The sequence below is a fragment of the Aspergillus campestris genome (genome assembly GCF_002847485.1).
Source record: "Aspergillus campestris IBT 28561 chromosome Unknown P168scaffold_6, whole genome shotgun sequence".
Lineage (NCBI taxonomy): Eukaryota > Fungi > Ascomycota > Eurotiomycetes > Eurotiales > Aspergillaceae > Aspergillus > Aspergillus campestris.
In genome coordinates, this window is record NW_020194341.1 from 1,282,376 (window position 1) to 1,307,440 (window position 25,065).

The 25,065-nt window shown below is 53.4% G+C and overlaps 8 protein-coding genes across 8 annotated transcripts; 4 read left to right on the top strand and 4 right to left on the bottom strand.

Annotated features, from left to right (window-relative positions):
* Nucleotides 1-1,449: 1,449 nt before the first annotated feature.
* P168DRAFT_297266 (nucleobase:cation symporter-2 family protein) lies at nucleotides 1,450-4,225 on the bottom strand (the record flags this gene model as incomplete). Its single annotated transcript, XM_024838165.1, has 5 exons — nucleotides 1,450-1,522; nucleotides 2,313-2,797; nucleotides 2,897-3,858; nucleotides 3,909-4,075; nucleotides 4,134-4,225. 5 exons carry the CDS (start codon nucleotides 4,223-4,225, stop codon nucleotides 1,450-1,452), a joined length of 1,779 nt encoding a protein of 592 aa, XP_024693002.1.
* A 2,660-nt stretch (nucleotides 4,226-6,885) lies between these two features.
* Nucleotides 6,886-8,996, top strand: P168DRAFT_304691 (stearoyl-CoA 9-desaturase sdeA). Its single transcript, XM_024838869.1, has 2 exons — nucleotides 6,886-7,467; nucleotides 7,552-8,996. The coding sequence occupies exons 1-2, from the start codon at nucleotides 7,242-7,244 to the stop codon at nucleotides 8,679-8,681; spliced, it is 1,356 nt and encodes a 451-aa protein (XP_024693003.1). The 5' UTR covers nucleotides 6,886-7,241; the 3' UTR covers nucleotides 8,682-8,996.
* A 268-nt stretch (nucleotides 8,997-9,264) lies between these two features.
* Nucleotides 9,265-11,865, top strand: P168DRAFT_269315 (M3 family metallopeptidase). The gene is made up of 2 exons (XM_024835132.1): nucleotides 9,265-10,885; nucleotides 10,941-11,865. Exons 1-2 carry the CDS (start codon nucleotides 9,569-9,571, stop codon nucleotides 11,772-11,774), a joined length of 2,151 nt encoding a protein of 716 aa, XP_024693004.1. The 5' UTR covers nucleotides 9,265-9,568; the 3' UTR covers nucleotides 11,775-11,865.
* Nucleotides 11,866-12,397: 532 nt separating this feature from the next.
* P168DRAFT_157956 (uncharacterized protein) lies at nucleotides 12,398-13,139 on the bottom strand. Its single transcript, XM_024832839.1, has one exon. It carries the CDS (start codon nucleotides 12,853-12,855, stop codon nucleotides 12,466-12,468), a length of 390 nt encoding a protein of 129 aa, XP_024693005.1. The 5' UTR covers nucleotides 12,856-13,139; the 3' UTR covers nucleotides 12,398-12,465.
* Nucleotides 13,140-13,648: 509 nt separating this feature from the next.
* On the top strand, nucleotides 13,649-15,300 carry P168DRAFT_236371 (putative amino acid transporter; the record flags this gene model as incomplete). Its single annotated transcript, XM_024833519.1, has 6 exons — nucleotides 13,649-13,812; nucleotides 13,867-13,880; nucleotides 13,938-14,010; nucleotides 14,060-14,750; nucleotides 14,804-15,151; nucleotides 15,214-15,300. The coding sequence occupies 6 exons, from the start codon at nucleotides 13,649-13,651 to the stop codon at nucleotides 15,298-15,300; spliced, it is 1,377 nt and encodes a 458-aa protein (XP_024693006.1).
* A 267-nt stretch (nucleotides 15,301-15,567) lies between these two features.
* On the top strand, nucleotides 15,568-16,423 carry P168DRAFT_343929 (uncharacterized protein). The gene has a single exon (XM_024841839.1). It carries the CDS (start codon nucleotides 15,720-15,722, stop codon nucleotides 16,350-16,352), a length of 633 nt encoding a protein of 210 aa, XP_024693007.1. The 5' UTR covers nucleotides 15,568-15,719; the 3' UTR covers nucleotides 16,353-16,423.
* A 71-nt stretch (nucleotides 16,424-16,494) lies between these two features.
* Nucleotides 16,495-17,596, bottom strand: P168DRAFT_290479 (putative cytokinesis EF-hand protein Cdc4). Its single transcript, XM_024837219.1, has 4 exons — nucleotides 17,066-17,596; nucleotides 16,851-16,991; nucleotides 16,705-16,797; nucleotides 16,495-16,652 (listed from the first exon to the last, which is right to left on the bottom strand). The coding sequence occupies exons 1-4, from the start codon at nucleotides 17,247-17,249 to the stop codon at nucleotides 16,624-16,626; spliced, it is 447 nt and encodes a 148-aa protein (XP_024693008.1). The 5' UTR covers nucleotides 17,250-17,596; the 3' UTR covers nucleotides 16,495-16,623.
* Nucleotides 17,597-17,932: 336 nt separating this feature from the next.
* On the bottom strand, nucleotides 17,933-21,049 carry P168DRAFT_236676 (putative C2H2 finger domain protein; the record flags this gene model as incomplete). The annotated part of the gene is made up of 2 exons (XM_024833533.1): nucleotides 17,933-20,766; nucleotides 20,860-21,049. 2 exons carry the CDS (start codon nucleotides 21,047-21,049, stop codon nucleotides 17,933-17,935), a joined length of 3,024 nt encoding a protein of 1,007 aa, XP_024693009.1.
* Between the last annotated feature and the right edge of the window lie 4,016 nt (nucleotides 21,050-25,065).

The following is a 25,065-nucleotide window of genomic DNA, read 5'->3' on the forward strand; positions in this document are numbered from 1 at the left end:
ATTTTTGGACGATCTAGATCGCGGGGAACACATACTACACCACCCACCACATCAGAGTATAAGATATAGTAAATCAAGATTTCATGTATTGAGCATGATAAAAATACTTTCAACCATTATAAAATCAGTGATACTCGAATACTACAGTCATGTAGAGATCACTGAGAGGGAGTCAAGCATGCCCACCTGAGGCCGAAATCGGCCAATCTTATCGGTTATCGCGTATCGGTTATCAGTTCCGATCAAACTTAAACATCAAAATCAACATCAATCAACTTGTTCTTTACACACTATGATATTCTGATATATCCTGCTATATATACTGTATATACTCTCTTCAACATTGGTATTGATTGTTCGAGCTGTCACAAATGACTCAACCTCCACTAGAGTCACAATCCAACCCCTCCAACCATGCGATAACAACCATCACCATCTGGCTAGCTACCCTACCAGCCCTATACATCCTGCTCCACCATCTCTACAAACCAAACCAACCCACCAAACCAAAAGGATGTCGCCGACTCGGTCTCCCTCCAGACCAATCCAACCTGCACGACGAACACGACCCAAAGTACACACACGGACTCCCCGAGAACAGCAAAGACGACACAGGCCGTCCAGCATGGCGCGTGAAAGCCCTCTTCATTTACCCTATAAAAAGCTGCGCTGGCATCGAGCTGGAATCTGCCGATGCTGTGTCTACGGGGTTTGCATATGATCGCCACTTTTGCTTCGCGGAGAATATTCCACCCCGGCAGCAGCCTGACTGCGCGGGGAACGTGCCCCCTAGCGATAATATGAAGCCGTCGTCAACTCCAACAGAAACGCACTGGACAGCCCGCACCATGCGCGACGGCCACTTTAGCCGTCTGGCTCTAATCCGTCCTGAGATTTGGGTCCCTGATCCCGAGGCTGCAGACTATTCCCCGGACCTTGGCGAGGTCAAGTCGCAGGGCGTGATGATCATCTATTATCCGCGTGTTCTGCCACACGGCCATGAAACGCACAACACCACGCTGTATACCAGACTGCGTACTGCAATCTTGTCTCTAGCAATCGCCATCGGCCTCCTCCCCACCCACCACACCATCTCCATCCCGCTCTCCCCACCAAAGAACACCCCCACCGCACCCGTCAAGATCTGGAAAGACTCCCCCCTGGCATACGACTACAACCAATACATCCCCCAATCCCTCCGCAACTTCCTCCAATCCACCAAACCCAACAAAGATACCAAACCCCTAACCCTCTTCGCAACAATCCCCTCCCACACGCGCCCCATCTTCCGCAACGCCCCCCGCAAAGAATCCCTCGGCTTCCAACCCGTCACGGCCTTTGCAGACGCTTATCCCCTCCACCTCATTAACCTGGCTAGCGTGCATGATGTCGCATCCCGCTGTTCAATAGACAGGCTCTCCGTGCGTCGCTTTCGCGCGAATATCGTCGTTACCGGGCCGGGCTGTTTTGAGGAGGATTCGTGGAAGAGGATTCGGGTTTATCATTCTTCTTGCTCTGGTTGCTTATTGAACCATAATAAGCAGGGTCATGATCAGGATCAGGATCAGAATAATGAAGACCATGATAGTGATGGAAATGGTGATAATAACAACGAATATACAGAAATCCACACAGTCTGCCGCACAATGCGCTGCAAACTCCCCAACGTGGACCCCGCGACAGGCCTGCGCCACCGTGCTGAGCCGGACCGATCGCTGAGGCAGTATAGGTGTATTGATCCTGGGGATCGCACGAATGCTGCGTTGGGGATGCAGCTTGTTCCGGGTGTTAGGGGTATGTTTTCTTTTTTTGTTCTTTTTTGTCTTTGTCTTGGACTTTTCTTGTTGGGGGTGTTTTTAGGGTTATCTGGGTGCTGACGATAGTAGAGTTTACACTTTGCGTGGATGACACCATCGAGGTCATGGAGAGAGGTGAACATTGTTATATTAAGATGTTGAAGCCGGGGGAGGTGTGGGAGGGGGTTTGATTGGATTGAGAGGAGTATATTACCTCAGTATATACCTAGGTACCTATTTTCATAGAGTGTGGCATAATGTAAGGGGAAGGGTTTGTACTATGCTATTCGGGAATCTGTACATAATTGTTAATGTAATATTATAGAATATTGCAATACTAATACTAATACTAATTAACTAGGGTATATATATGCATAGCTAGCCATCCATCTACAGATGAACCTCCATAGAGAAAAACCCAAACCAAACCAAAACCAGAAAGAAAGAATATACTACCGCACAGGCTCACCCTCACCCTTAACCGGCTGAGCAGTCTCACTCTCCGCGGCCACAGACGACCCCTCACCCTCACCCTCATCCTCACCCCGATTCTCCCGCCCATCCATAACTTGCGCCTCTTCCTCCGGATCCTCCGGCAGTAGCAGATTCAGCACCAACCCCCCCACAGCAGCAACAGCGAAGCCATTCGTCATGACGAGCACGACCGCGTCCAGCAGACCCTGCAGCGCGTGGTTATCGCCGCTGTACGTGAAGAAAAACTGGAACCACTCCGGCACCAGCGTGGCGGCCATGCCGAGCGCGAACGACGCTGTCAGGATGAACCGGTTGCGTCGCGTGAATGGGATCTTGGAGATGATGCGCACGCCGGAGATGGCGACGGAGGAGAAGAGGAAGGTGGTCATGCCGCCGAGGACGGAGCTCGGGATGGCGACTAGGGCGGCGGCGAATTTGGCGAAGATCCCCATTATTACGAGGAAGAAGCAGCAGCAGTAGCCGGCTTTGCGGTTCGCGCATTTGGTGAGGGCGATGACGCCGTTGTTCTGGGTTTGTGAGATACTGGGTGGAATGGGAGAACAGAACGGATGAATGAAGGAATTATGGATGAAGGGAAGGGAATGACTGAGAATAAGGGAAAATACCTGTGCAAATACAGACATGGGCGTGATGGTGCAGAGTCCGGCCAGCAGACACGTAATACCATTGCCCAAGACACCTCCTTGAATGCGGGAATCGAATGTGGGCCCTTGGACCTGCACCTGGGACACGTCGCAGGTGGCGGTGATATCGCCGATCGACTCCATCATGACCACGATGTAGACGGCGAGTAAGGGCAGGATGAGCGGCGCGTAGATCTTGAGCGGGAACGTTCGCACCCAGATGAAGGACGCCACCGGGGCCGCGTCGATACCCGAGCGGTCAAAGTAGCCGCAGGCGGCGGCGACGATGCACCCGACCAGCAGGCCCACGACGACGGCGCAGGACTTCATGATCGGCGACCCGAACCGCTCGCAGAGAATGATGGTCACGAAGACGAGAAAGCCCAGTCCGATGAACTCGGGGCTGCCCCACGGCAGCGCATGCGGCGCGTCGGGGGTAGGGCACAGGGCGCGGGCGGACGGGTTCATGCCGCAGCTGCCGGAGCCGCCGGCCCAGTCCTTCATGCCGCTCTCGATGAGACTGGCGCCGATCAGCAGGACCGTGGGACCGGTCACCAGCGGCGGGAAGATGCGCTTCAGGATGCGGGGACTCAGAAAGGAGAGGCCGATCTCCAGCAGGGAGCACAGGCACGACGTGCCCAACAGGGCGCCATATCCCTGCGGACAGGCGAGACGGTTCCCATCGGCATCCGTTGGACAGTACCCGCTGGTGTACATCTGGTTGAACGTGCCCGTGGCGACCGTGATGGTGGCGAACGAGGTGCCCACGACGGAGATGAGACCGGTGCCGACGTAGTAGCGCGTCTTGTAGACGTGGAGCCGGGCCATCTGCAGGGCCGACAGAAAGCCGGAGACGATGAGCGAGGTGGAAACGAGGTATTGGTAGTCCGCGGAATCGAAATGGGCACCGGCGGATCCACCTAGTAGAATAGGAGGGGCGATGACTGGACACTGTGAGTTATAGTGCGCGACAATAGGTTATGGAAAGACGGACCTCCGGCCAACATCGCGAGGGAATGTTGCAGGCCCAGAATCAAGGCCAGCAAGACGGGCATCTTATCTTCCAGGCCGAAAAAGGGCGACGACCTCCGCGTCTTGTTTATGAAGGGAATCTGGGGCGTGAAGAGGAACGCATAATCGTAATCTCCAATTAAGCCTTCGCTATTGGGGAGTCAGTTGTCATTCCACATGCAACATTGAGTCCCCAGTGAGGACTCACCGAGTGGTAAAGGTCCTGACGAATCGGCGAAACTGGTCGGCCATGGTCCGCCTAGGACGATAGTCCGGGCCGATCTGGTCGGGGCCATCCATTCTGCAATTCAGGCACAAGCCGATGTAATACTATTGATCAAGTTCCAGCAAACAAAAGAGCTGGTATGATTGTCACCGCAAGAAGATGCAGGCGAGATTCGACGCGACGAGATGTCCGAGGTTGCGGTGGCACGAGCTGCGGGGAAGACAACAGCTAGACAGTCAAGCTCTGGCTCATCCGTATGGATCGATTGGACAGGAGACCTCTGCCACCAAGCTTGAGTCCGCCAGATACTTGATCGTTAAGTACGAGATGCGGGGGAGAGGACTGCACGAGAAGGGTTTATTATACACGTGAACGCGACGGAGCAAAAATCAAATATCCCATCTAGCGCATTTTCGCGATACGAACGGCTTATCCTTATCAAACCGACTGTACTGTATGAAAGTAGCAATCGAATAATCAATCATTTCTGTTATCTCTGAGTGTCTCCACGGTCGGTGGTTATCCATAATGAGTTAGCTGCGGATAGGAATAGTTGACGGTGGTTGGCCATGAGAGCGACAGCGCCGTGTTCCAGAGGATCAGCATCCAGCTAGTGTCGCGTGTCGACCCTGTCAGAGAGCTTGCAGTAGTTTATCACGATCCACTTTGATAAGTCTGTCGGGTCTTTTCACTGCAGTGTTTCTTATCGGAAATCGATCGGGCTCCTCCGAACTCCCCAAGCATTGAGGGGTTCTGATAGCAAAGGGCCGATGTCCATTCTTCTAGAGATTAAGATGAAGCAGGGGATTGACGACCGAGGTGTTGATCTATAAGGGTGAAGTATGGAGAGTGGATGGAATCCTCAATCCTTCAAGTGGAAGAGTGGAAGTGGAAGGACTCCACCAAGTGAACTGTCACGGGACCATCCATCCACTTCTTCTCGGGTTCCGCTCGGCGTAGGGAGTTTTGGGAGGAAAACTCTGTCCCTTTGATATAGGTTGGATTATATCACGTGTGATATGTTATGGTCTACTCGAGATAGACGGAGTATAAAGAATGTTTTATAATATATGACAAAACCTTGATACAAGTGAGTTATGGGATAATAGGATGAATTGATAACTATGGAGTGGGATTATTTGTGGAAACACTGCAAGTCAGCTGATGTTGGCTGGTTCTTCATAGCATAAGCCCTGGATATATTCTCAGGTAATCTCAACATGACCATATGAAATTACCTATACGAATCTCTCTATACCTTTGAGAAATACACTAAAATGAGCACTCCGACCAACGCCGACCTCGGCCGAGCTGTCAGCGTTGGATTGACACCTGAGGATCTCCAGTCCCAACCAAGTGCCTCAGGCTATCTGCAACGTCCTTCATGTACTCTGTCTCTTTGTCTCCGTACTCGACAGATGGATTTCTCCGCAACCTGTATAATTTAGATCTGTATACCCATACTTCTCTCAAATATACTGTAATTGTAAATGCTCCCGGTGTTATCCCAGGTGACTACCACTCGGTCATTCAATTCCTTCCCTCTCTTGATCTTCCTTTCTTCTTCTGCATTGAAGAAGACTGACAGGGTTATATATCTGAGTGAGACCCACCTCGAATGCATCACGACGCCCCTAGATGCAGCCCGCCAATGATATCTATTGATATTATCCAGAGGAGGGCTGGGCTGGGGTTCAGATGACCGTGGTGACTACTAGGTACCTACTCCCTAGTAACTACCTAGTCTACGGAGTACTGAACGAAGGACAGTCTCGTCGGGTCCATGCCGTGATCCACCGATAGGGCTGATTGTGTCTTTATCTATGTATTTGTCTCCGTACTTTTCAATGTATGTAGACTCTAGACTCTATACATTGGTGCATGGCGTCTGTTGTGGTGGATGTCCCCTTACACCCGCCCGTTTCCTATAAAGACAGTTGGATTTGCTGAGTCGTGTTGAATTGAATGACCACGTGACCGTATAAGCTGACGAATATTGAAGTACAAGATGGAAGAAGTTGACATTCGAGAATCGTCTATCAGACTAAGCAGCACATGCATATTTCTAAATAAAAGTCGATCCTCGGACTATGAGTTCATCACATCCATAGTTGACAAAGTTACCTGGGTATCTTACTAAGAGTAAGAGAGCTGGTCAGAGATGCGGAGGAGAAAGAGCCGTTCAATACGCCACACACCCGCCACACCGCCCTGCAGGGGCAACGGAGCAGTGATCGGAGCCTCAGAGCTGGGGACAAACCTCCTCTGAGACCCACTTTTGTCCCCCGATTGGAAAACGTTGGGGATTCAGCATCGGTTGAATGCTTCCCCATTGGTGGATCCAGCAGGTGGTTGCCCCCCTGCCTGATGCGGCAGAATCAGGCCGCCATTCCCGTCTGATTGGACCCTGGAAGGGTTGGAAGGGTTGGAATTGTTCCCCAACAACTTCATGTCAACCACTTGCGTTGTCCATCAGATGGTGTGGATGGGTTGGAATCAGAAGATCCCGAGGTTGGAAGAGTGTCAGATGGGATTATGGAAATAGGTAGAACATGAAATCGAGCAAAGGAAATGATCAGGTCACGAATCAGACGCCGTGATATCCATGCCATCCGCAGGGGTGCCTTGTTTTGTAGGTGTAGTCAGGCCATCTGATAGAATCATCACCATCACTTCTCCCCAACCGTCAATCCTTGGTGGACCCAGGCACATCCCGGCTTTTTCTTTGCCTCCATTACTATCTCTTTTTGCGGTGCCTTTTTCCAATTTCCTGTTCAAGATCGTTTGCCTTCCTTGTCCTTCTCCACCTTTTTTCTTCTATTGTCCATTTGAGTTTTTTTTTCTTTTTTTCTTTTTCTTTTTTTAATTCCTCGGATCAGATTGGTCTTCCATCCTTCCATTGCTTTCTCATATAAATCCTTCTTCCTCTTCTTCTCACCCCACACTTCCGACCACTTTTGTCATCTGGTTCATCCTTCATACTTCCCTCTGAGAGAGTGACAGTAACAGCAACAACCCTCTATCGATCGAGGACGACAACGAACAACACTCCCTCCTTCCCTTCTGCTTGAAAGCATACTGGCAGGCATCATGTCTGCAAAGCCGGTCGACGCGACCCTTCCCAAGAAGGTCCATATCGCCGATACTGCCATCAACCGTAACAACTGGCATAAGCATGTCAACTGGCTCAATGTCTTCCTCATCATCGGTATCCCCGTTTATGGCTGCATCCAGGCCTTCTGGACCCCCATCCAGCTGAAGACCATCGCCTGGGCGGTCATCTATTATTTCTTCACCGGTCTGGGTATCACTGCAGGTAAGTTTGGTCGCTGGGAGAGAAGCCCGGAAGACGATTCCGAGTGGCAATGGAAAAGGTTGAACTAACCACGTCCATCGATAGGATACCACCGTCTGTGGGCTCACTGCTCCTACTCCGCTCGTCTGCCCCTCCGCATCTGGCTCGCCGCCGTCGGGGGTGGTGCCGTCGAGGGTTCCGTCCGGTGGTGGGCTCGCGATCACCGTGCTCACCACCGCTACACCGACACCGACAAGGACCCTTACTCCGTCCGCAAGGGTCTGCTCTACTCCCACCTCGGCTGGATGGTCATGAAGCAGAACCCCAAGCGGATCGGCCGCACCGACATCTCCGATCTGAACGAGGACCCCGTCGTCGTGTGGCAGCACCGCAACTACCTCAAGGTCGTCTTCATGATGGGCCTTGGAGTGCCCATGCTCGTGGCGGGCCTCGGCTGGGGTGATTGGTGGGGTGGCTTCGTCTATGCCGGCATCCTGCGGATCTTCTTCGTCCAGCAAGCCACCTTCTGTGTCAACTCCCTGGCCCACTGGCTCGGTGACCAGCCCTTCGATGACCGCAACTCGCCCCGTGATCACGTCATCACCGCCTTCGTCACCCTGGGTGAGGGTTACCACAACTTCCACCACGAGTTCCCCTCCGACTACCGCAACGCCATCGAGTGGCACCAGTACGACCCCACCAAGTGGTCCATCTGGGCGTGGAAGCAGCTGGGTCTGGCCTACGACCTGAAGCAGTTCCGCTCCAACGAGATCGAGAAGGGCCGCGTCCAGCAGCTGCAGAAGAAGATCGACCAGAAGCGTGCCAAGCTGGACTGGGGCGTGCCGCTGGATCAGCTGCCCGTGATGGAATGGGACGACTATGTCGAGCAGGCCAAGAACGGCCGTGGCCTGATCGCCATCGCCGGTGTCGTGCACGACGTCACCGACTTCATCAAGGACCACCCCGGTGGCAAGGCCATGATCAACTCCGGCCTCGGCAAGGATGCCACCGCCATGTTCAACGGCGGTGTCTACTACCACTCCAACGCCGCCCACAACCTGCTGTCGACCATGCGGGTGGGTGTCATCCGCGGTGGCTGCGAGGTGGAGATCTGGAAGCGCGCCCAGAAGGAGAGCACCGACTACGTTCGGGACGGGTCCGGCCAGCGGGTGATCCGGGCTGGTGAACAGGTCACCAAGATCCCGGAGTCCATCCCCACGGCTGATGCCGCTTGAACGAGTTTCCTTCTTTTACCTACCACCTTTGTCGATGACCCAAACCGTCGTTGATGTTCCTTGTATTATCTTCTCCGGCATCCGTTCTCTGGCGGGTCGCCTTGTGTCTTTAGTTTTCCTGAGTTAGCAGCACTTCGGGCGTTTGATCTCCAATGGGGTTTGTTATTGTTCTTTTTCTGTGATTCTTCTGTCTTATGTGGAGTTTTGGTGTCGAGGCGGGTCCCCGATGAATTGAGTCCAGCAGTATGGAGAGGAAGACTCCGCATTCCGGAGGAGGAAAAAGAGTGATACGGTTGACCTCGGTCCTATTATTAATGCAAAATGACGATGAGATGTCACTATGAACGTATTCCCAATAGTATGTTGTAGACCGTATCAGAATAACATGTCGTAGAGCGTCTATCTCTGCTATACGAACTCTCCCTGGGATATCGATCTGGTGCGAATTTTCCAGTGGGGACGGTCAGCTGAGTGAACTGGCTTGGCATCTCCAACCGGTTTACTAGGCTGATCTGAGCCTAGTTCAACAACGTACTTCATCCATCCTCCACTCTTCTTCTTCCCTCACTTGCATCACCGATTGCCTCTCCTGCCCCTCCAACTGCAGAGACACGTATCATCATTCCCTCATACCTTACTCCTCCCCCCCTCGACCCCACTATCCTGGGTACCCCTCCGTCATCATTCGTTTCTCTACCCGATCCCTTTATTTACACCTCCTCGCCCTGTTCCTGGGCGTTCTGCTCGTAACCGTGGCTCCTCCTCTCCGTCTTTCCTCCTCCACCTTTAGACTCTCTTCAGTCCTGGGTCATCTCCGTGGCTCACGATTCTCGGCCACGACCAACCCCGTCTTGACGGATATTCGCAGAACCCTCACCACCGCCAGTATGGCCCCCGAACACCTGCGTCGGCCGCCTCAGGCCCCGCCCGTCTTCACCGCAACCGCCCAATCGATCATCGAGGACGCCAAGCGTCTCGTCGCAACCTCTCGCAAGGTCCAAGACGATGTCGTCGCCAATGTCACGTCCGACTCGGCCTCGTTCGCCTCCGTGCTGAAGCCCCTCGCGCAGGATGAGAACGTCATGGCCCTCGAGTCCCACATCCTCGGCTTCTACCAGGCCGTCTCGACCGAACAGCAGTTGCGCGATGCGTCGTCCAAGGCGGAGGAGCTGATGGATGAGTTCTTCATCGAGGCCGCCATGCGCGAGGACGTCTTCAAGCTGGTGGATGCCGTGCTCCAGAAGAACGAATCCATTGACCCCGAGTCCCGCCGTCTGTTGGAGAAGGAACACAAGGACTACATCCGGAATGGGCTGGGCTTGCCTGCCGGTCCCAAGCGGGACCGCTTCAAGGAGATCAAGAAGCGCCTGAGTCAGATCAGCATTGAGTTCCAGAAGAACCTGAACGAGGAGAACGAGGGCCTCTGGTTTACGCGGGAGGAGCTGGACGGCGTGCCGGAGGATGTGCTCTCCGGTCTGAAGAAGGGCGAGGGCGAGAACGACGGCAAGCTGTGGCTGACCTTCAAGTACCCCGACCTCTTCCCGACGATGAAGTACGCCAAGAACCCGGAGACCCGGAAGAAGGTGATGATCCAGAACGAGAACAAGTGCAACCAGAACGCGCCCCTCTTCCGCGAGTCGATCATCCTGCGCGATGAGGCCGCCCGTCTGCTGGGCTACCCCAACCACGCCGCATTCCGCATCGAGGACAAGATGGCCAAGACCCCCGACACCGTCAACACCTTCCTGGGCGACCTGCGCAACCGCCTGACGGCCGGCGGGCAGAAGGAGATCAAGGAACTGCTGGAGTTCAAGAAGAGTGACTTTGAGGCCCGGGGGGAGTCCTTCGACGGCCGGTACTATCTCTGGGACCACCGGTTCTACGATCGCTTGATGCTGGAGAAGAACTTCTCGCTGGACCAGCAGCTCATCGCCGAGTACTTCCCCTTGCAGACTACCATCGCCGGCATGCTGAAGATCTTCGAAGAGCTGTTTGGTCTGGTGTTTGTGGAGATTACCGGGGAGGACCGGCAACAAGTGGCGCCCACGGGCAAGGGCAGTGACATTGTGTGGCACGAGGACGTGCAGATCTTCGGCGTTTGGAACGACGAGGGTGAGGGCAGTGGGTTCGTGGGATACCTGTACCTGGACCTCTTCCCCCGCCCTGGCAAGTACGGCCACGCCGCCAACTTCAACCTGCAGCCGGTATGCCCCTCTTCTTGTATAAAGGAAACGTAATTGGGACTGATCAAACATGTAGGGCTTCATTGACGCCAACGGCGACCGCCACTACCCCGCCACCGCCTTGGTGTGCAACTTCACCAAGCCGACGCCGAAGAAGCCGAGTCTGCTCAAGCACGAGGAGGTGGTGACCCTGTTCCACGAGCTGGGCCACGGCATCCACGATCTCGTAGCCCAGACGACCTACTCGCGCTTCCACGGCACGAACACCGTGCGTGACTTCGTCGAAGCGCCCAGCCAGATGCTCGAGAACTGGTGCTGGACGCCGTCGCAGCTGAAGTCCCTCAGCAAGCACTACTCGACGCTGTCGCCGGAGTACCTCTCCGGCTGGCAAGAGCAAGCCGAGGGCAAGACGCCCCCGGCAGAACAGATCCCCGACGAGGTGATCGAGAACCTGATCCGCACCAAGCACGTCAACGACGCGCTGTTCAACCTGCGCCAGCTGCACTTTGGCATCTTCGACATGACGGTGCACCAGCCGGCGGACCACGAGACCATCCAGAAGCTGCCCATCTCGGCGACGTACAACAAGCTCCGCCACGAAATCACGCAGATGGATGGCCCTGAGACTCTGAATATGGGCGAGGAGTGGGGCCACGGCGAGGCTACCTTTGGCCATCTGATCGGCGGGTATGATGCCGGCTACTACGGGTATCTGAGCTCCCAGGTTTACTCGACGGATATGTTCTACACTGTCTTTGAGGCGGACCCCATGAACCCTACCGAGGGCCGGCGGTACCGTCACCAGGTGCTGGAGAAGGGCGGCAGCCAGGACGAGATGACCACGCTGACGGCGTTCTTGGGACGGCCTCCTAAGACGGATGCGTTTTATAAGGATTTGGGGTTGGCTTAGTCTCCTCTCAAGGGACGCATCCAAGATCTGGATTGCTTAGATAGAGTCATCGTCCATAAAGATACACTAGATGCAACCAGCTACAACGTCCTCATAATATCTATACTATCCATAGGAGTAGTAGTAGAAGTATATTAGTAGTACGCCAAGTCTCACTAACCCCATCCTCCCAAGTCCCTCAAACCAAAACCAACACCATATCTCTTATCTCCCGTGACTGAGATACTCATATAACACCTTTCTCCCATCACATCCCACCTCAACTCAATCTAGACCCCAGGAAAGAGACTGAACTTGGTCAACCCCACGAAACAAACGGTCAACCCCAACCCCAGGTCCACACACGCCACTCTCGACAGACTGTTACATAATAGGTATTGCCTCCAGTTTCAATCCCCTGATGTCCCCACAAATTTACCCCGGAAGTAGCCGATGGGAAGCGTGTATGGAATGATTGATTGACTTTCTTCTACAGTCATAAGCATAAACCATACATGAATTATGAGGCAGAGAATATGGATGGAATCCGGCTAGGAACGGAAGGACTCTATTGACTATTGTCTGATTGAGTCGGTTGCTTCAATTACTCAGTTCTCAGTTTAGCCCTGGAATCATCGACCCTTTCCAGTGTCCACCAAGGCAAGGCAATTGATTTCGGGAATTATAGGCACTGCCTACGAGTACCAGACTATCAGTCTACGGGTGATAACTTGATTGATTGATTGTTGAAATCATTGACCCACTCTTTGGTGTGGTCCACACCGGGTTCTATACCCCGGATCGATTTGACTTTGTTACTTGACTGACTGGGTTGGATTGATTCTGTTGGTATATCGCGGGGGTTTTGCGCCCGTGTCGGTGGGTTATGAAAGCTTGTTGATTGAGACTGGGAGGAGGATATCCTCGAATTCACCCGGTTCCTGTTGGATTGACGGGTTGTGGGTTTTCTGTGTTGCCCTGGTTGTTTTGACTGAATGGTGGTGTTCACTATTCCCTCAAATCCTGCAACGTCATAACTTCCCTGGGATGAATAGGTTCTCATGCATATCCCTCCTGTCAATACATAAATGACCGCACTCATTGACGACGATTCCAACCCGATAACAAGATCCGCTCCACTGGACCGGACCCGGGCCGGTCGCCGGCTACGCTCAGGTGGGCCACAGCTCGGGCACGTGGTCACGGGTTCTCGCTCTGCTCTATTCTACTATGATCTCGCCACTACGGGAGGATTCCATCCCGCTAGATCGGCCCGATAGTGCAATATTCATGGTTTGGATGTATGCACTCTGACGTTGACAGCAAGAAAATTGACGAACTTGACAAGTTGACCCTTGAGACAACGGCCCGGTGTTTGGCTGTTCGCCTCATCCCAGTGAAACGAAGTTACTTCCCCAGAGGTTCCACCGAGCCATGCGGGGATTCAACTCCCCTATACACAGTACGTTATGAAAATTGCTCACTGGCCCGGTTCGGGCGGGTCCCGACTGTGGGAGGCGATCTATCCTCGGGCCCAACCAGTGGCTAGAGTTCTCACCGAGACAACACGCACACATACTCCCAGAGAATAATGCCAAAATGAGCCGGACCCATATGGGGTAGGACGTGCCTGAGATAACCCAGGCCTTTCTGGTTGGCTGTTCCAGGTTTTTTACCTCAATTAAACGTGGATTACTCATCTCTCCGTTGAGTCTGGTGCCCTAGAAGGCGGAAGGGCGAAAAAAAATTTGGGCCGTTGATGGGTCTGTATTTAGTCTTTTCCACGTCGCGTGGGCCTCTCGTTACTTAACTAGGCGGTTCTCCCTGTCTCTCCCTCTCTCTCTTTCTCTCTTTTTTGGAGGATCTCCTGTTCACTTTGTCAGTCCATCTTCACCATGGCTGTTCCTGACCCCCTTCCTATCCAGCATGATGCCCCTGTCGACCTGGACCACGCGGACATGGAGAAGTCCTCTCTGAATGAAAAGGAACAGGCCCCCGTGGATGATCCATTCGGAAATGAAGAATGTGGCGAGGTCAAGTACCGTGTCATGAAGTGGTGGTAAGTATCCGTCTCTCAATTGCATGGCCACGGCATGATCTGACTATTCTGCAGGCACGCGGGAATGCGTGAGTCTCCACACCAGCCGACCAACCATCGTGTAGCCTACTAAACTGTTCGTCCAGTGATGGTCGCCGAGAATATCTCCCTCGGTATCCTGTCGCTCCCGTCCGCTGTGGCCACCCTAGGAATCGTCCCGTAAGGACCCCTCGCGTATCGTGCAGCGAGCACCACTGACCAGCTGCAGCGCGTTCCTCATCATCCTCGGCCTGTCCGGCATCTCATGGTACACCGGGTACGTCATGGGGCAGTTCAAGCTCCGGTATCCCCAGGTGCACAGCATGGGCGACGCAGGAGAGTTGCTCTTCGGTCGAATCGGCCGGGAAGTCTTCTACGTCGGCCAGCTGCTGTTCATCATCTTCCTGATGGCAAGCCACATCCTCACCTTCTCGGTGCTGTTCAACACCATCACCAGCCACGGCACCTGCACCATCGTCTTCGGCGTCGTGGGCCTGATCGTCAGCTTCCTCTGCGCGCTGCCCCGCACAGCAGGCAAGGTCTTCTGGATGTCCACCATCTCCGCAGCCAGCATCCTCATCGCAACCATCATCACCATGGTCTCCATCGCGGTCCAGATGCCCGAGCAGGTCCAGAACGACATCACCACGTCGCCCAGTTTCGCGGAGGGCTTCCTCGCCGTGACCAACATCGTCTTCGCCTTCATCGCCCACGTCTCCTTCTTCGGCATCATCTCCGAGATGCAGGATCCGCGTGAATTCCCCAAGTCCCTCGCCATGCTGCAGATCGTCGATACTATCATGTACATCGTCACCGCCATGGTCATCTACTGCTACGCCGGGCCGGACGTGACCTCCCCTGCGCTGTCTTCCGCAGGACCCATGATGAAGAAGGTCGCATACGGCATTGCCATTCCCACGGTACACTTCCCTTCCCTCATTATCTCTACCTGCATTCGTCTAATCCCCTCTAGGTCGTCGTCGCAGGCGTAGTCTTCGGCCACGTTGCCTGTAAATACATCTACGTGCGCATCTTCCGCGGCGCGCGCTCGCACCACATGCACCAGCAGAGCTTCATAGCCACGGGCACGTGGGTGGCCATCGGGCTGAGCATGTGGACGGTAGCGTGGGTGATTGCCGAGTCGATTCCCGTCTTCAACGAGCTGTTGAGTTTGATCAGCGCGTTGTTCGGGAGTTGGTTCAGTTACGGCCTCCCCGCTATCTTCTGGTTCGTCCTCAACAAGGGCCAGTACTTTGCCAACTGGAAGAAGATCACCCTGACAGTGATTAATTTGATTATTTTGGGGATTGCCTGTGCGATCGTGAGTTTACACCTGATATTTACCTTTTACACTCAATTGGACAGACTGCTAACAGGGAACAGTGCGGACTGGGTCTGTACGTGTCGGGCAAGGCGATCAACGAGAGCTCGTCTAAGGCTAGCTGGACGTGCGCGAATAATGCTGATTAGCGGGCGGTAGCGGGAGCGGTACGCAGGGAGTAGCCGTTTGAAGTATTGTAGTGATAGTGTATATAGTATAGACATGATTTATATTTATATTTATATTTATTTCTTTTTGTTTATTCGTGTTTATAGTTGTATTTGGTTATATTGTATGCGCTGGCTGTCTGCATCTTATGTTCAAGTATACTGCCCACGGAGGACGGGAGTACGGTAGATAGGAGATAGAGATCTTATCGATAAGCAAGCCAAGAAGATTTCCAACTCAACTTCAACCACCACCATCATCATCATCATCATTAATCCACACCAATTACCCCAACAGCCACCAGAACAGACTGGACCAGACAATCCCAGCAAGCGCACTTTCACCAAACACCCAATTGACCCAACAAAAGAAGAGAAATTAAGAAAGAAAGGAAAACAAAATGTCCACCTCCACCCCCAACAACCACAACCCAGAACAAGACCACGACCGAGACCTCAATCACAACCAACCTCTCCACCAGGAAAACCACCAACCCCAAAATGAACCCCAGAACCGACCCAAGAAAGAAAAACTCCCCATCCACACCCACCACTGCCGCTTCTGCAACCACCTCCTCCTAGCAACAACCCTCCAGTCCCTGACATCTCTTCCGACGCGCAACCCGCCTGCGAAAGACGGGGCTGTTATTGTGCCTCTTTCTTTACCTGTTTCTTCATCATCCTCTACCTCATCAACATCATCTTCGACCAAGGGGGATACGGATACCGAGTTAAAAACCAAGGAAGAAGGAGGAGAAAAGAAAGATCTCCACACGACTATCCTCCTCTCAACAACACAGCCGGATCGGGGCTCGACCATTATCCGCCGAGAAGACGGGTTCGAGAAGAGACGGTTGATACGGTGTGGGCGGTGTAGGGTTGTTGTGGGGTATTTTTTGGATGGGGTTCATTTTCCTTCGGCCTCTTCTTCTGGGGGGGTGAAGGGGGAGGGGGTGCGGAGGGAGAGGGAGAGGAGGAAGATGAAGAGAAGAAAGATGAGGTCAAGGTGGTGTATTTACTTCCTGGGGCGTTGATGGAGACGGGGACTATGGTTAAAGGGGATGAGGAGGAGTTGAGGAGGTTGGATCGGGGGTGGAGTTCTTGGGTTTGATCTTTTCTGTTGTATTTATAATATTATATATTCTAGTGTATTTATTTGGCTGTATTCATCTGGTGAACAGATATAAATGATATGCTTAATAAGATTGCATGCTAACTATACAACTACACCCCCACCAGATTGATATCCATCAAAACAAGCAAAGCATCGTAAGAACGTGGAACGTATCGGGTATCGTGTAATCATCAGTTGGCCAGGATAGTGCGAACGAGATCTGATACATCATGTTAGCAACTTTCAACTTAAAAGAATTTGGTCTAACACACCAGTGTAGTTGATCTCCCCCGAGCTGGTATCCACCGCCTTGAGCAGCTCATCGACCTCGTCATCGGACATTTTCTCGCCGAGGTTGGTCAAAACTGTGAACCCATTAGTACCTCCCGTATATAACCCCGAAATGAAAAGAGCATACTGTAACGAAGCTGTCCCACCCCGATAAACCCCGTCATATCCTTATCAAACACCTGGAATCCACGGCAGTATTCCTCGGGGTCACCGGGCTCGCGGAAACCACCGGGGCGATTGAGCACCTTGATGAAAGACTCGAAGTCGACTGTACACGATTAGCCTTGGTCCTTCCATCTTTGATTCCGTCTGTCCCCTCTAGCCTCCAGGAATGATACGTACAGTCACCACCCAAGTTCTTCTCCAACCCCGCAATCTCCTCCTGGGTCGGGTTCTGTCCGCAAGCGCGCAGAAGATCGCCCAGCAACTCAAGCGATACGGTACCGCTGCCGCGTCGGTCGAACAGGGAGAACGCTTCCTTGTAGTTGGTCGAGGCCTGATCGTCGGGTTGTGGTGAGCGAGACATTTTTGCCAAACGTAGGATGGAATGGGGATGAGATGGAGACGGAGATGGAAATGAAGAGAGAGAGAAGGAGGGATACAGCTGGGGAGGTCGCAAGCTGGACGAAGCAGACAGAAGGCTGGGTCATTCACTCATTGGATGGCAAACCGTGGTCGGAACCAGCCCCAGCCCAACTCAATTCTGCTTCGTCTTCCGACTTCTTCCCCCTTGCATTCCTGGACAGGGACAGGGACAGGAACTCGTGGCTGGGGCATTCCTGCAACCAAGATGCGTTCAAAGCATGGGTTACCCCGTTTTTATCTCCCTCTCTCTCCTTGGGATCTGAGGATCATCGTGCGCGATTGACGTACCATTGTGGTGATTGTTGTTGTTGTTGCTTAATTTCGAATTCGAGAATCGGTTGCGGTGAAATGCGATCAATGCGGTCGTCTAGTCAATCGAGGAGTCTAACGAGTTGATAACAAGAATGCGTGTAGATCAATTGAAGTGAGGGGGAAGTCAGAAGGAGAAAGGGGAGAGGAAAGCGGGAGAGATGGAGAATGGGCGGGCGGCAGACCCGCCCGCCGTTGTTGTGGTAACCATCGATCGATCAATAGATTCTATAGTACATTTCGGGATCTCCCAAACTATTCACACAAATATCAAACAAATAATTTGATAAAATAAAAATACATGAAATGAAGAGATCAACTCCCAAGCTTCGTGATGCAACTGCCCAGCAGATTTGCCGCCTCCGTCAACAACTCCCACCGTGCGTGTAGAAACCCGTCGCGTAGCACCATCAACAATCCCATACACTGGTTTCGTCCCGTCATCGTCTCTAGGTCGTTGGGCGAGGTCGCTTCCCCCATGCGTCGTAGGTATGCCCGCATGTCACGTCGCTGGTCGGCCGCTGTCGCCAGCGCCACCGCCGGCCGGATCGGTCCCTCCAGCGCGTAGCCGTAGCACCACACCACCAGCGCCGCCACGTAGACCACCCACGGCCGGTTCAGCAGGGAGTCATCGCGCCCCTGATACGGTTCCGCATGTTCATCATCGTCATCGCCCAGCATGCACTCCGATAGGACCTTCAGCGCGTGAAAGGTGGCGTCCCGCGCCGATGCCTTGGTCGCCCACCGCTCCGTCATCTTCTCGCGGGCGGCGCTGTAGTCGCGCCCCGTGATGGACCGCCCCATCAGACGTCCAGCGCCGGCAAAGATCTGGCAGTCGACAATGTCAACATGGGATGCCATGTGGGCGAGCCCATACAGCACGTTCCGCGACTCGAATAGGTGGTCTTCCCCCAGCGGACGTCGCGTCCACCGCAGTCCCGCAGGGAAGGGCGGGGGCCCGACCGGGCCCAAGGCCGCGTCAAAGTCCCGACGCCAATGGTCAAAGGCGCGTAGCAGCGCGGACCGCCACTTGTCCCGCCCGCCCAAGGCTTGGGGCACCCCCAGCGAGCTGACCTGCAGGTCCCGCTGGTTCATGTGCCAACTGACGCTCAGGAGGCCCGCCATGAGGATGGTGCGTCCAAAAGCGTTCGTCTGCACGCGCTGCCCGTTGAGCGTCCGCTTGAGTCCGTCGAGAAACGTGACGGGCTGCACCCCGTTGGCGTGTAGGCTTGACTGCACCCGAGCCACCTCCGCTGCGCTGGTCGCCGACCACAGGGCCTCGTCGCACGGGAGCGGCAGCCGCAGCTCGTGCGCTACCATCTTGGCCGAGTGCCCGAACATGGTGGCATGCGTCGAGTCCAGCACGAAGGCCGCAAACGCGACACGCCGCATGGACTCGGTCTTGATCCAGTGCGTCCAGGATTCGTCGGCGGAGCCAGGCAGCACCAATTCCAACCCCGAGGCTGACTCCCGCAGGCTCCCCGGCGAGTCGAAAGCCGAGCGGTCGATCAACGAGCTGCCGCGTCGCATTAAGGTCAGGGTGGTGTCGTGGTGGATATGTGCTCTCTCATGCAGCGCCCGCGTGGAAAACAACTTCTCGTACACCTCCATCAACAGCAGCGCCTGAAAGACCCAGAGTTTGGCCGGCGGGCGGAAGTCGGCGTCCATGAAGAGCTCCCAGCGAAGATGCCAGGCGATGAAGTTGGCCAGCTCCGACGCCGCCTCAGTGACCTCGGGCCCGTGGATCGGGTCCAGGGTGGCGGCGCCGATGGCGATGACGGCTAGGAGCAGCAGGTTGGGTGCCCGATCGGCCACGAAGGTCGGACGGTGTAGGATCGGCAGCTGCCCTTGGAAGTGGAACCAGTACGATCCGACGTAGGTCTGCATCATGTGTAGACTCAGCACGTGGTTGTCGTCATCTAGGTCACCGTCCAGCAAGGCATCCTTCCGCTTGGATACGACCGAATACGCCGCCTCATTGAACCGGGTGGACATGAGGTCAAGGAGATCCTGCCGCTTCTCCTCGGACATGATGGCCCGCGGCGAACCGGGGTCCAAGACACTGCTGACGCTCATAGGACGCTGTGGCATGACCCCGTTCAGGAAATCCCCGTAGGCCGCATCGCTCGTGCGGAAGGGGTTCTGTAATCCAGTGGTATCGAAGACACTTGGAAACATGCCGGTGCGCGCAGGATCTGACATTGACGACGTTGTCCCCGGAGAAGGCTCATTAAACAACCAGGCTGCGAAATCGTCGGCCATGGCGAAGGGCGACCGGTTGGATGGATCCCCCCCAAAGATCGGGTAGGCGCAAGAGCCGAACGTCTCGAATCCCGCTTCATCCACCGTGGCTCCGGAGCCCATCATCCCCGCCATGGCATCCAGGGGACCCATATCCGAGGTCCGCTCCAGGGGTGTCGGGGCAGATGCGGCAGCCAGCGGACTGGCTTCGTACCCACTGACCGGTATCTGCAGAGCGGCCTGAGAGTCGTATGGCGTGGAAGAGACCAGCGAGGATGCGTGACCGATATCCGTGGAGAGAGCGTAAGGGACAGTGGTCTCCTGCGGTCGGGCCAGGGCATGGCTGGCCGCTGACAGTGAGTAACGCGACCGCACCCCCTGTCCTGAATCGTTGGACCCGATCGGTGGATTGGCGGATCGGGGGCCGCTGAACGGCTCAAATGAGATTCTGTTGAGATCCGGAGGACAGAACGTCGCGGCTGATGGTCCCGTGGGTGAGCTGATGGCCGGGTTGCCGGCGCTTGCGGACCGCGGTATTGCCGCCTCGGAATCCAACCCGTGGTGGGTAGCCAGCGCGGGCGGATAACTGAAGGCTTGATTGAGTCCGACGGAGTCAGGCGAGGATGAGACAGACATGCGGTGATGGAGGCCGGTTATCGGAGCGGTGGTCGCATCAATCCGTCCCGCGGTTGATACTGGGGGGAAATGGGCAGCCGGAGACATGGCCGTCGGCTGACCCTGGTTATCCACCACATAGTTGCTTGTCGCGGCGTGCGCGAAATGGTCCCGTTTCTGAAGCTGCGACCCGTGAGTTGTATGGCGTTCCCGGTGCCGGATACAAAGATCTTGTCGCACAAAGGAGCGATAGCAACCGGGAAAGTCACATCGATAGATCTGTTTGGGGGTGTCTTGATCGATGTCAGTTCATTCGGGCCTCGTTCTCTTTGATGGATGGATAATTTGGTGGATTATCTATCCTTTCTCAAGTTGGATGCACGTACGGTTCAGCTGATGCCGGTACAGGTGTTCTGCCCGCGAATACCTCTTGCCACAATTCTCAAAGGTGCAGTCGAATTTGCGATCGGTCTGGACCTTGCGAGTCCGCCTTCTTTTCCGGCCACTGCCCTCGTTCTCCGTCGGGTCCATCTCGGGTATTCCGCGGGTCCCTTCCAAAGCGTTTAACTGTGGCATTGCATTGAGAGCCAGGGTCATTTTGACTGGAGGGGAAAAGGTAGACGAGCGGGATTCATTGAGATGGTGGGCCAATAGCGAAGATGGACCGGAGGGGAAAGTGTCGTGGATGAGCATGGAGTCCAAGCCAGCAATGCCGATTTTGTGGGGTAGAAAAAAGGGCGACGGATAGATATCGGGCGAATCCACGCCGATTTCCTTGCTCTGGACGGGGAGAAGCCGAGCCCGACACGCCTAGTAAGGAAGGATGTGGGGCCAATTTGCGGGAGGGGAAACAAATGAAGATATTCAAGAATAGATGAAAACAACATATATGTATAAGAAAGATGGAAGAAGGACGAAACAAGAGGAGGAAAAAGTCCGTTTCTCAGTTGAATACCCCCCGCGACAGGATGACTCGAACGCATCAGACTTGAGATTGAAGTACTGATAGCAAGAAGAGATGCAGACGATCTGCCAGATGAAGCAATCGGTATCCGATATCGATATTGAGTGTATATTATCGTCTGTAGGATAGTATGATGGTGTGAAGAAAGGAAGAAGGTGAGCGGAGAATGAAACCCGATGCAGGAGACTCGAATTTAAAGAGTCTCAATAAATCTGACAAAAGTAGAAGGACCGTGGAAGATCTGATCTGATGCACTCAGCTCAGCTTCACAAGGGAGAAGAAAGAAGGACTCACTGGGCCAGGAAGGAGAGACGAGAAGAGAAGAAGAAGAAGAAGAAGAAGAAGAAGAAGAAGGAAAGATGAAGATCAATGAGTTTCGCATCCGATATCGCCATACAAACCACCATGACAATATCCGTACATGCTGTCCAGGTACCTTCCTCTACAATCTATGCGGACAGAGACTTTTGGTCATGTAACCTTACCGTACGTGACGTTCCTCTCACCTTCAACTACAGCTCTTCAACTTCTTCGTTTCCTTCATTTCGTCATACAACTCTCAAGATCCTGCTTCTCTCCGTCAATCCTGGTCCTCTCTATCCAGGTACTGACCCAAGCACCCGACGTGATTTGAGGATCACTGGAGAATATTCTCCCCATCGCTGGACTGATTGGCCACGACCCAACTAGAAACCTCCAAACCACCCCTCATCAACCCGTGGACCCTCACCCCGATGTCTCACCGCAATCTCACTCTGAATCGCCTCACCCGAAGAAAAGCCAATCAATCTGGGAAGAGAAGAAGTGCCCACAACGTTCGGGTGTGTTTGGGCTTGGTGGAGCTTGAGCCTCAGTATCATTTGTCCATTCCCGGACCAGCGGGCACTCTGCATCCCGACCCGGAAATGGAGAGACACAACGAGACTGAAGGAAGGAGGGGTGAGCGAAGAGGCGCGGGGTGAAAGATATCCAATGGCATTACGACTGTGGCGGTTAGAGTATGGATATCGCATAGACAGGTCGGCTACACGAGATCGACACAAGCTTTGCGTCCATCAGACCGTTGAATCGCAGTCCATATGATCTTATGTCGCTGCTCCGAGGGAAACTATCTGCCAATGAACATGACACGAGTGATCCGCTCTCTGTTTTTTGACGTCCTGGGACATGCAAAATTTTGCAGTGTTCATGTGTTCCTGTCGGTCATCAGTGCAGAGAATGATCGGCATGATCCTACAGCACACCGGGTGGGCCTCTCGCCTGCACATCTGAACTCAACTGTTTGCGATGGACAGCATCAACCGGTGCCGGTTGATGATGATTATCTAGGATATACCATGTGCGCTGTCGATACCGTCGGCTCTCGCTGTCATTGTTGTTGATCAAGCAGAGGCCAGACCCACGGGATTTTCACAATTTGATCAACCTGCTTGCTGGTCGATCCCAGTGGCTGAAGTTGCTTCTTCTTCGGTAGCTACGCCCCGCTTTTACTATTGTGATGATCAAAAAAGGCAGCCTGCCCCAGTGCTAATTCCCCACCCACGTTATTGTCCGACCTCGCATTATCAGAGTGGATGAGCAAAAGAGACAGATAAACTGATGCGACCAAGAGTCATCATCGCTTAAGCTACCACCCGCAGGCTATGCAAATCATTCTTGTCCCAATGACGTCCTACATTGAATATGTCCCTTCTTGAATACCTAGGAAATGCAAGACACCAGCGAATGAGCGCTGCGCCGAGGTGATCAGGGAGCAGCATGATTGATATCTCGCATGATGACAGGCACAGTTGATTTTGGTTGGTCTGTTCCCCGGAAGTCCCCGACATATTCCTTGTATTTCGGCGAGAGCCACAATCGCGGGCAGCGCATGACAGTTGATAACTTTAGGGGGCGGTGCAGTGATTTGCAGAAACTTTCGTCCACTCTATTAAGCGATGGATTTTCTATTGACTTGAGATCATACGGGGTTCTACCTCAAAACATTCTATAATTCCGGTTTCAAGTTTTGAAACCGGACTACTATACTAACGTCTAGAGACCTCCTCACGGGCCACACTGAACGAGCAAAACCGCCGAGGAAATAGTCAAAAAGACAGAAAACCACCAAAAAGGCAAATAAAAAAAATACAGAAGAAAAGCACATCGGTGCGAGTTTACCAAAACAAGGTCGCAAAGGCAGATCATCTCAACAGTAGCTCACGAGACCCAACCCTACTAATTGCCGATCCAATCTTAACCGTGCACCGTCTCAGTCTGTTCCACACACTCAACCTTATCCACACGCTAGGCAAGCCAAATGGGCGAGGTTCCTGGATGTTAAACTAGTAGCCTACTCTCGCGCATGACGAGAACAACGGACCCATCCATCATCAAGCGCTGCGACTGCCAGTGGGCCCGCTCTCTCTCGCCTTCTTCACTGGCCAGGCGAAGTCGGCTGGATTCTGCAATTATCTAGCACACTGCACATATAGCAGGACTTTTTTGTTTACCGACGCTGCCTCGATGGACCTTGACCCGCAGTCTGATACATTGAGTAGATCCTACATTTGGTCCCTCCAAAGACAGTCTTGTTTATGCACGAAAGTACCTATAGGGCTATTCCGCCGACCTCAATTGTATCTCTCGGCTTTGTCTCTCAAACCGGTTAGGCTATCAATTCATATTCCTTATGATGAGAATCCCTGTACCGCATGGCCGGCTCCAGCGATGTGGAGGAGATCATACCCAACAGTAATCTCACTCAATTCTTCCTTTCCCTCTCTTTATTTTCCTTGCCTTTCTCTCTTACTTTTATACTACAACATTGGATATCCCAAGCGAGCCAGTTAATCAGCCGCACTCCCTCCAGAAACAGAAGTCAAGCAACCCTACTCACTCCACCATTCGAATCACAGCGGAAACCGCCTATCCTCGCCGATCCAAAGCAAATCCCCTCCATGTCGGATACAGCCGTGGCTCAGCACCCAATATTAGCATCTACATCAACAACTAAACTAGCGAAACAGATATCACTTCGGAAATAAGGACCTTAGCCATCCGACGCTCTATTGATTTAGTCGTTTCGGGTTCAACCTGCCTTCGCATCGTTGTTTCGACAGGCTTTTAAATAGCACACAATAACAGGCCCATCTACGGGATACTAGATCTAATGCACGGGGTACCTGACCACATGCAGATGCAATATTACCAAGGTATCAACCGACTGTGTCTGACGTACTAGTATACAACACGGAGTATGTATACTATATAGAGATGCGAAATCAATCATCCTGTCGATCTTGATCGATGCTTGATCGAAGACCTAGGCACCTCGCTTTGCTTGTGAAGGTAGCTGGTAAACGTCTAACCTGATACAACATGTCTCAGTATAATTGGCAGATATTTCGTCATCGATTCAGCCATCCGCCGATACTTGTGTACGTGTACTTGATATACCAAATATCTAACATGGCGCGTGATGTCGTCGTATCGACCATGGTCGAGTATACTATACTGTAGATGCTCTAGTCACCGCCACCAGGGTCAGACTGAATCGAATTTGGTTTCTATGCCTTACTTCTTCTTGACTTCCTTCCCTCTTTCCCTCTTTCCCTCGTTCCCTCGTTCCCTCGTTCCCTCGTTCCTT

Bases quoted from the DNA above. Each gene is read 5' to 3' on its own strand.
- P168DRAFT_304691 (XM_024838869.1), top strand. From the start codon at position 7,242: ATGTCTGCAAAGCCGGTCGACGCGACCCTTCCCAAGAAGGTCCATATC. The intron at 7,468-7,551 runs GTAAGTTTGGTC...GTCCATCGATAG, and splicing joins CGGTCTGGGTATCACTGCAG to GATACCACCGTCTGTGGGCT.
- P168DRAFT_269315 (XM_024835132.1), top strand. From the start codon at position 9,569: ATGGCCCCCGAACACCTGCGTCGGCCGCCTCAGGCCCCGCCCGTCTTC. The intron at 10,886-10,940 runs GTATGCCCCTCT...TCAAACATGTAG, and splicing joins CCAACTTCAACCTGCAGCCG to GGCTTCATTGACGCCAACGG.
- P168DRAFT_157956 (XM_024832839.1), bottom strand. From the start codon at position 12,855: ATGAGTGCGGTCATTTATGTATTGACAGGAGGGATATGCATGAGAACC.
- P168DRAFT_343929 (XM_024841839.1), top strand. From the start codon at position 15,720: ATGTCCACCTCCACCCCCAACAACCACAACCCAGAACAAGACCACGAC.
- P168DRAFT_290479 (XM_024837219.1), bottom strand. From the start codon at position 17,249: ATGTCTCGCTCACCACAACCCGACGATCAGGCCTCGACCAACTACAAG. The intron at 16,992-17,065 runs GTACGTATCATT...AATCGTGTACAG, and splicing joins GAAGAACTTGGGTGGTGACT to TCGACTTCGAGTCTTTCATC. The intron at 16,653-16,704 runs GTGTGTTAGACC...ATGATGTATCAG, and splicing joins GGGGGAGATCAACTACACTG to ATCTCGTTCGCACTATCCTG.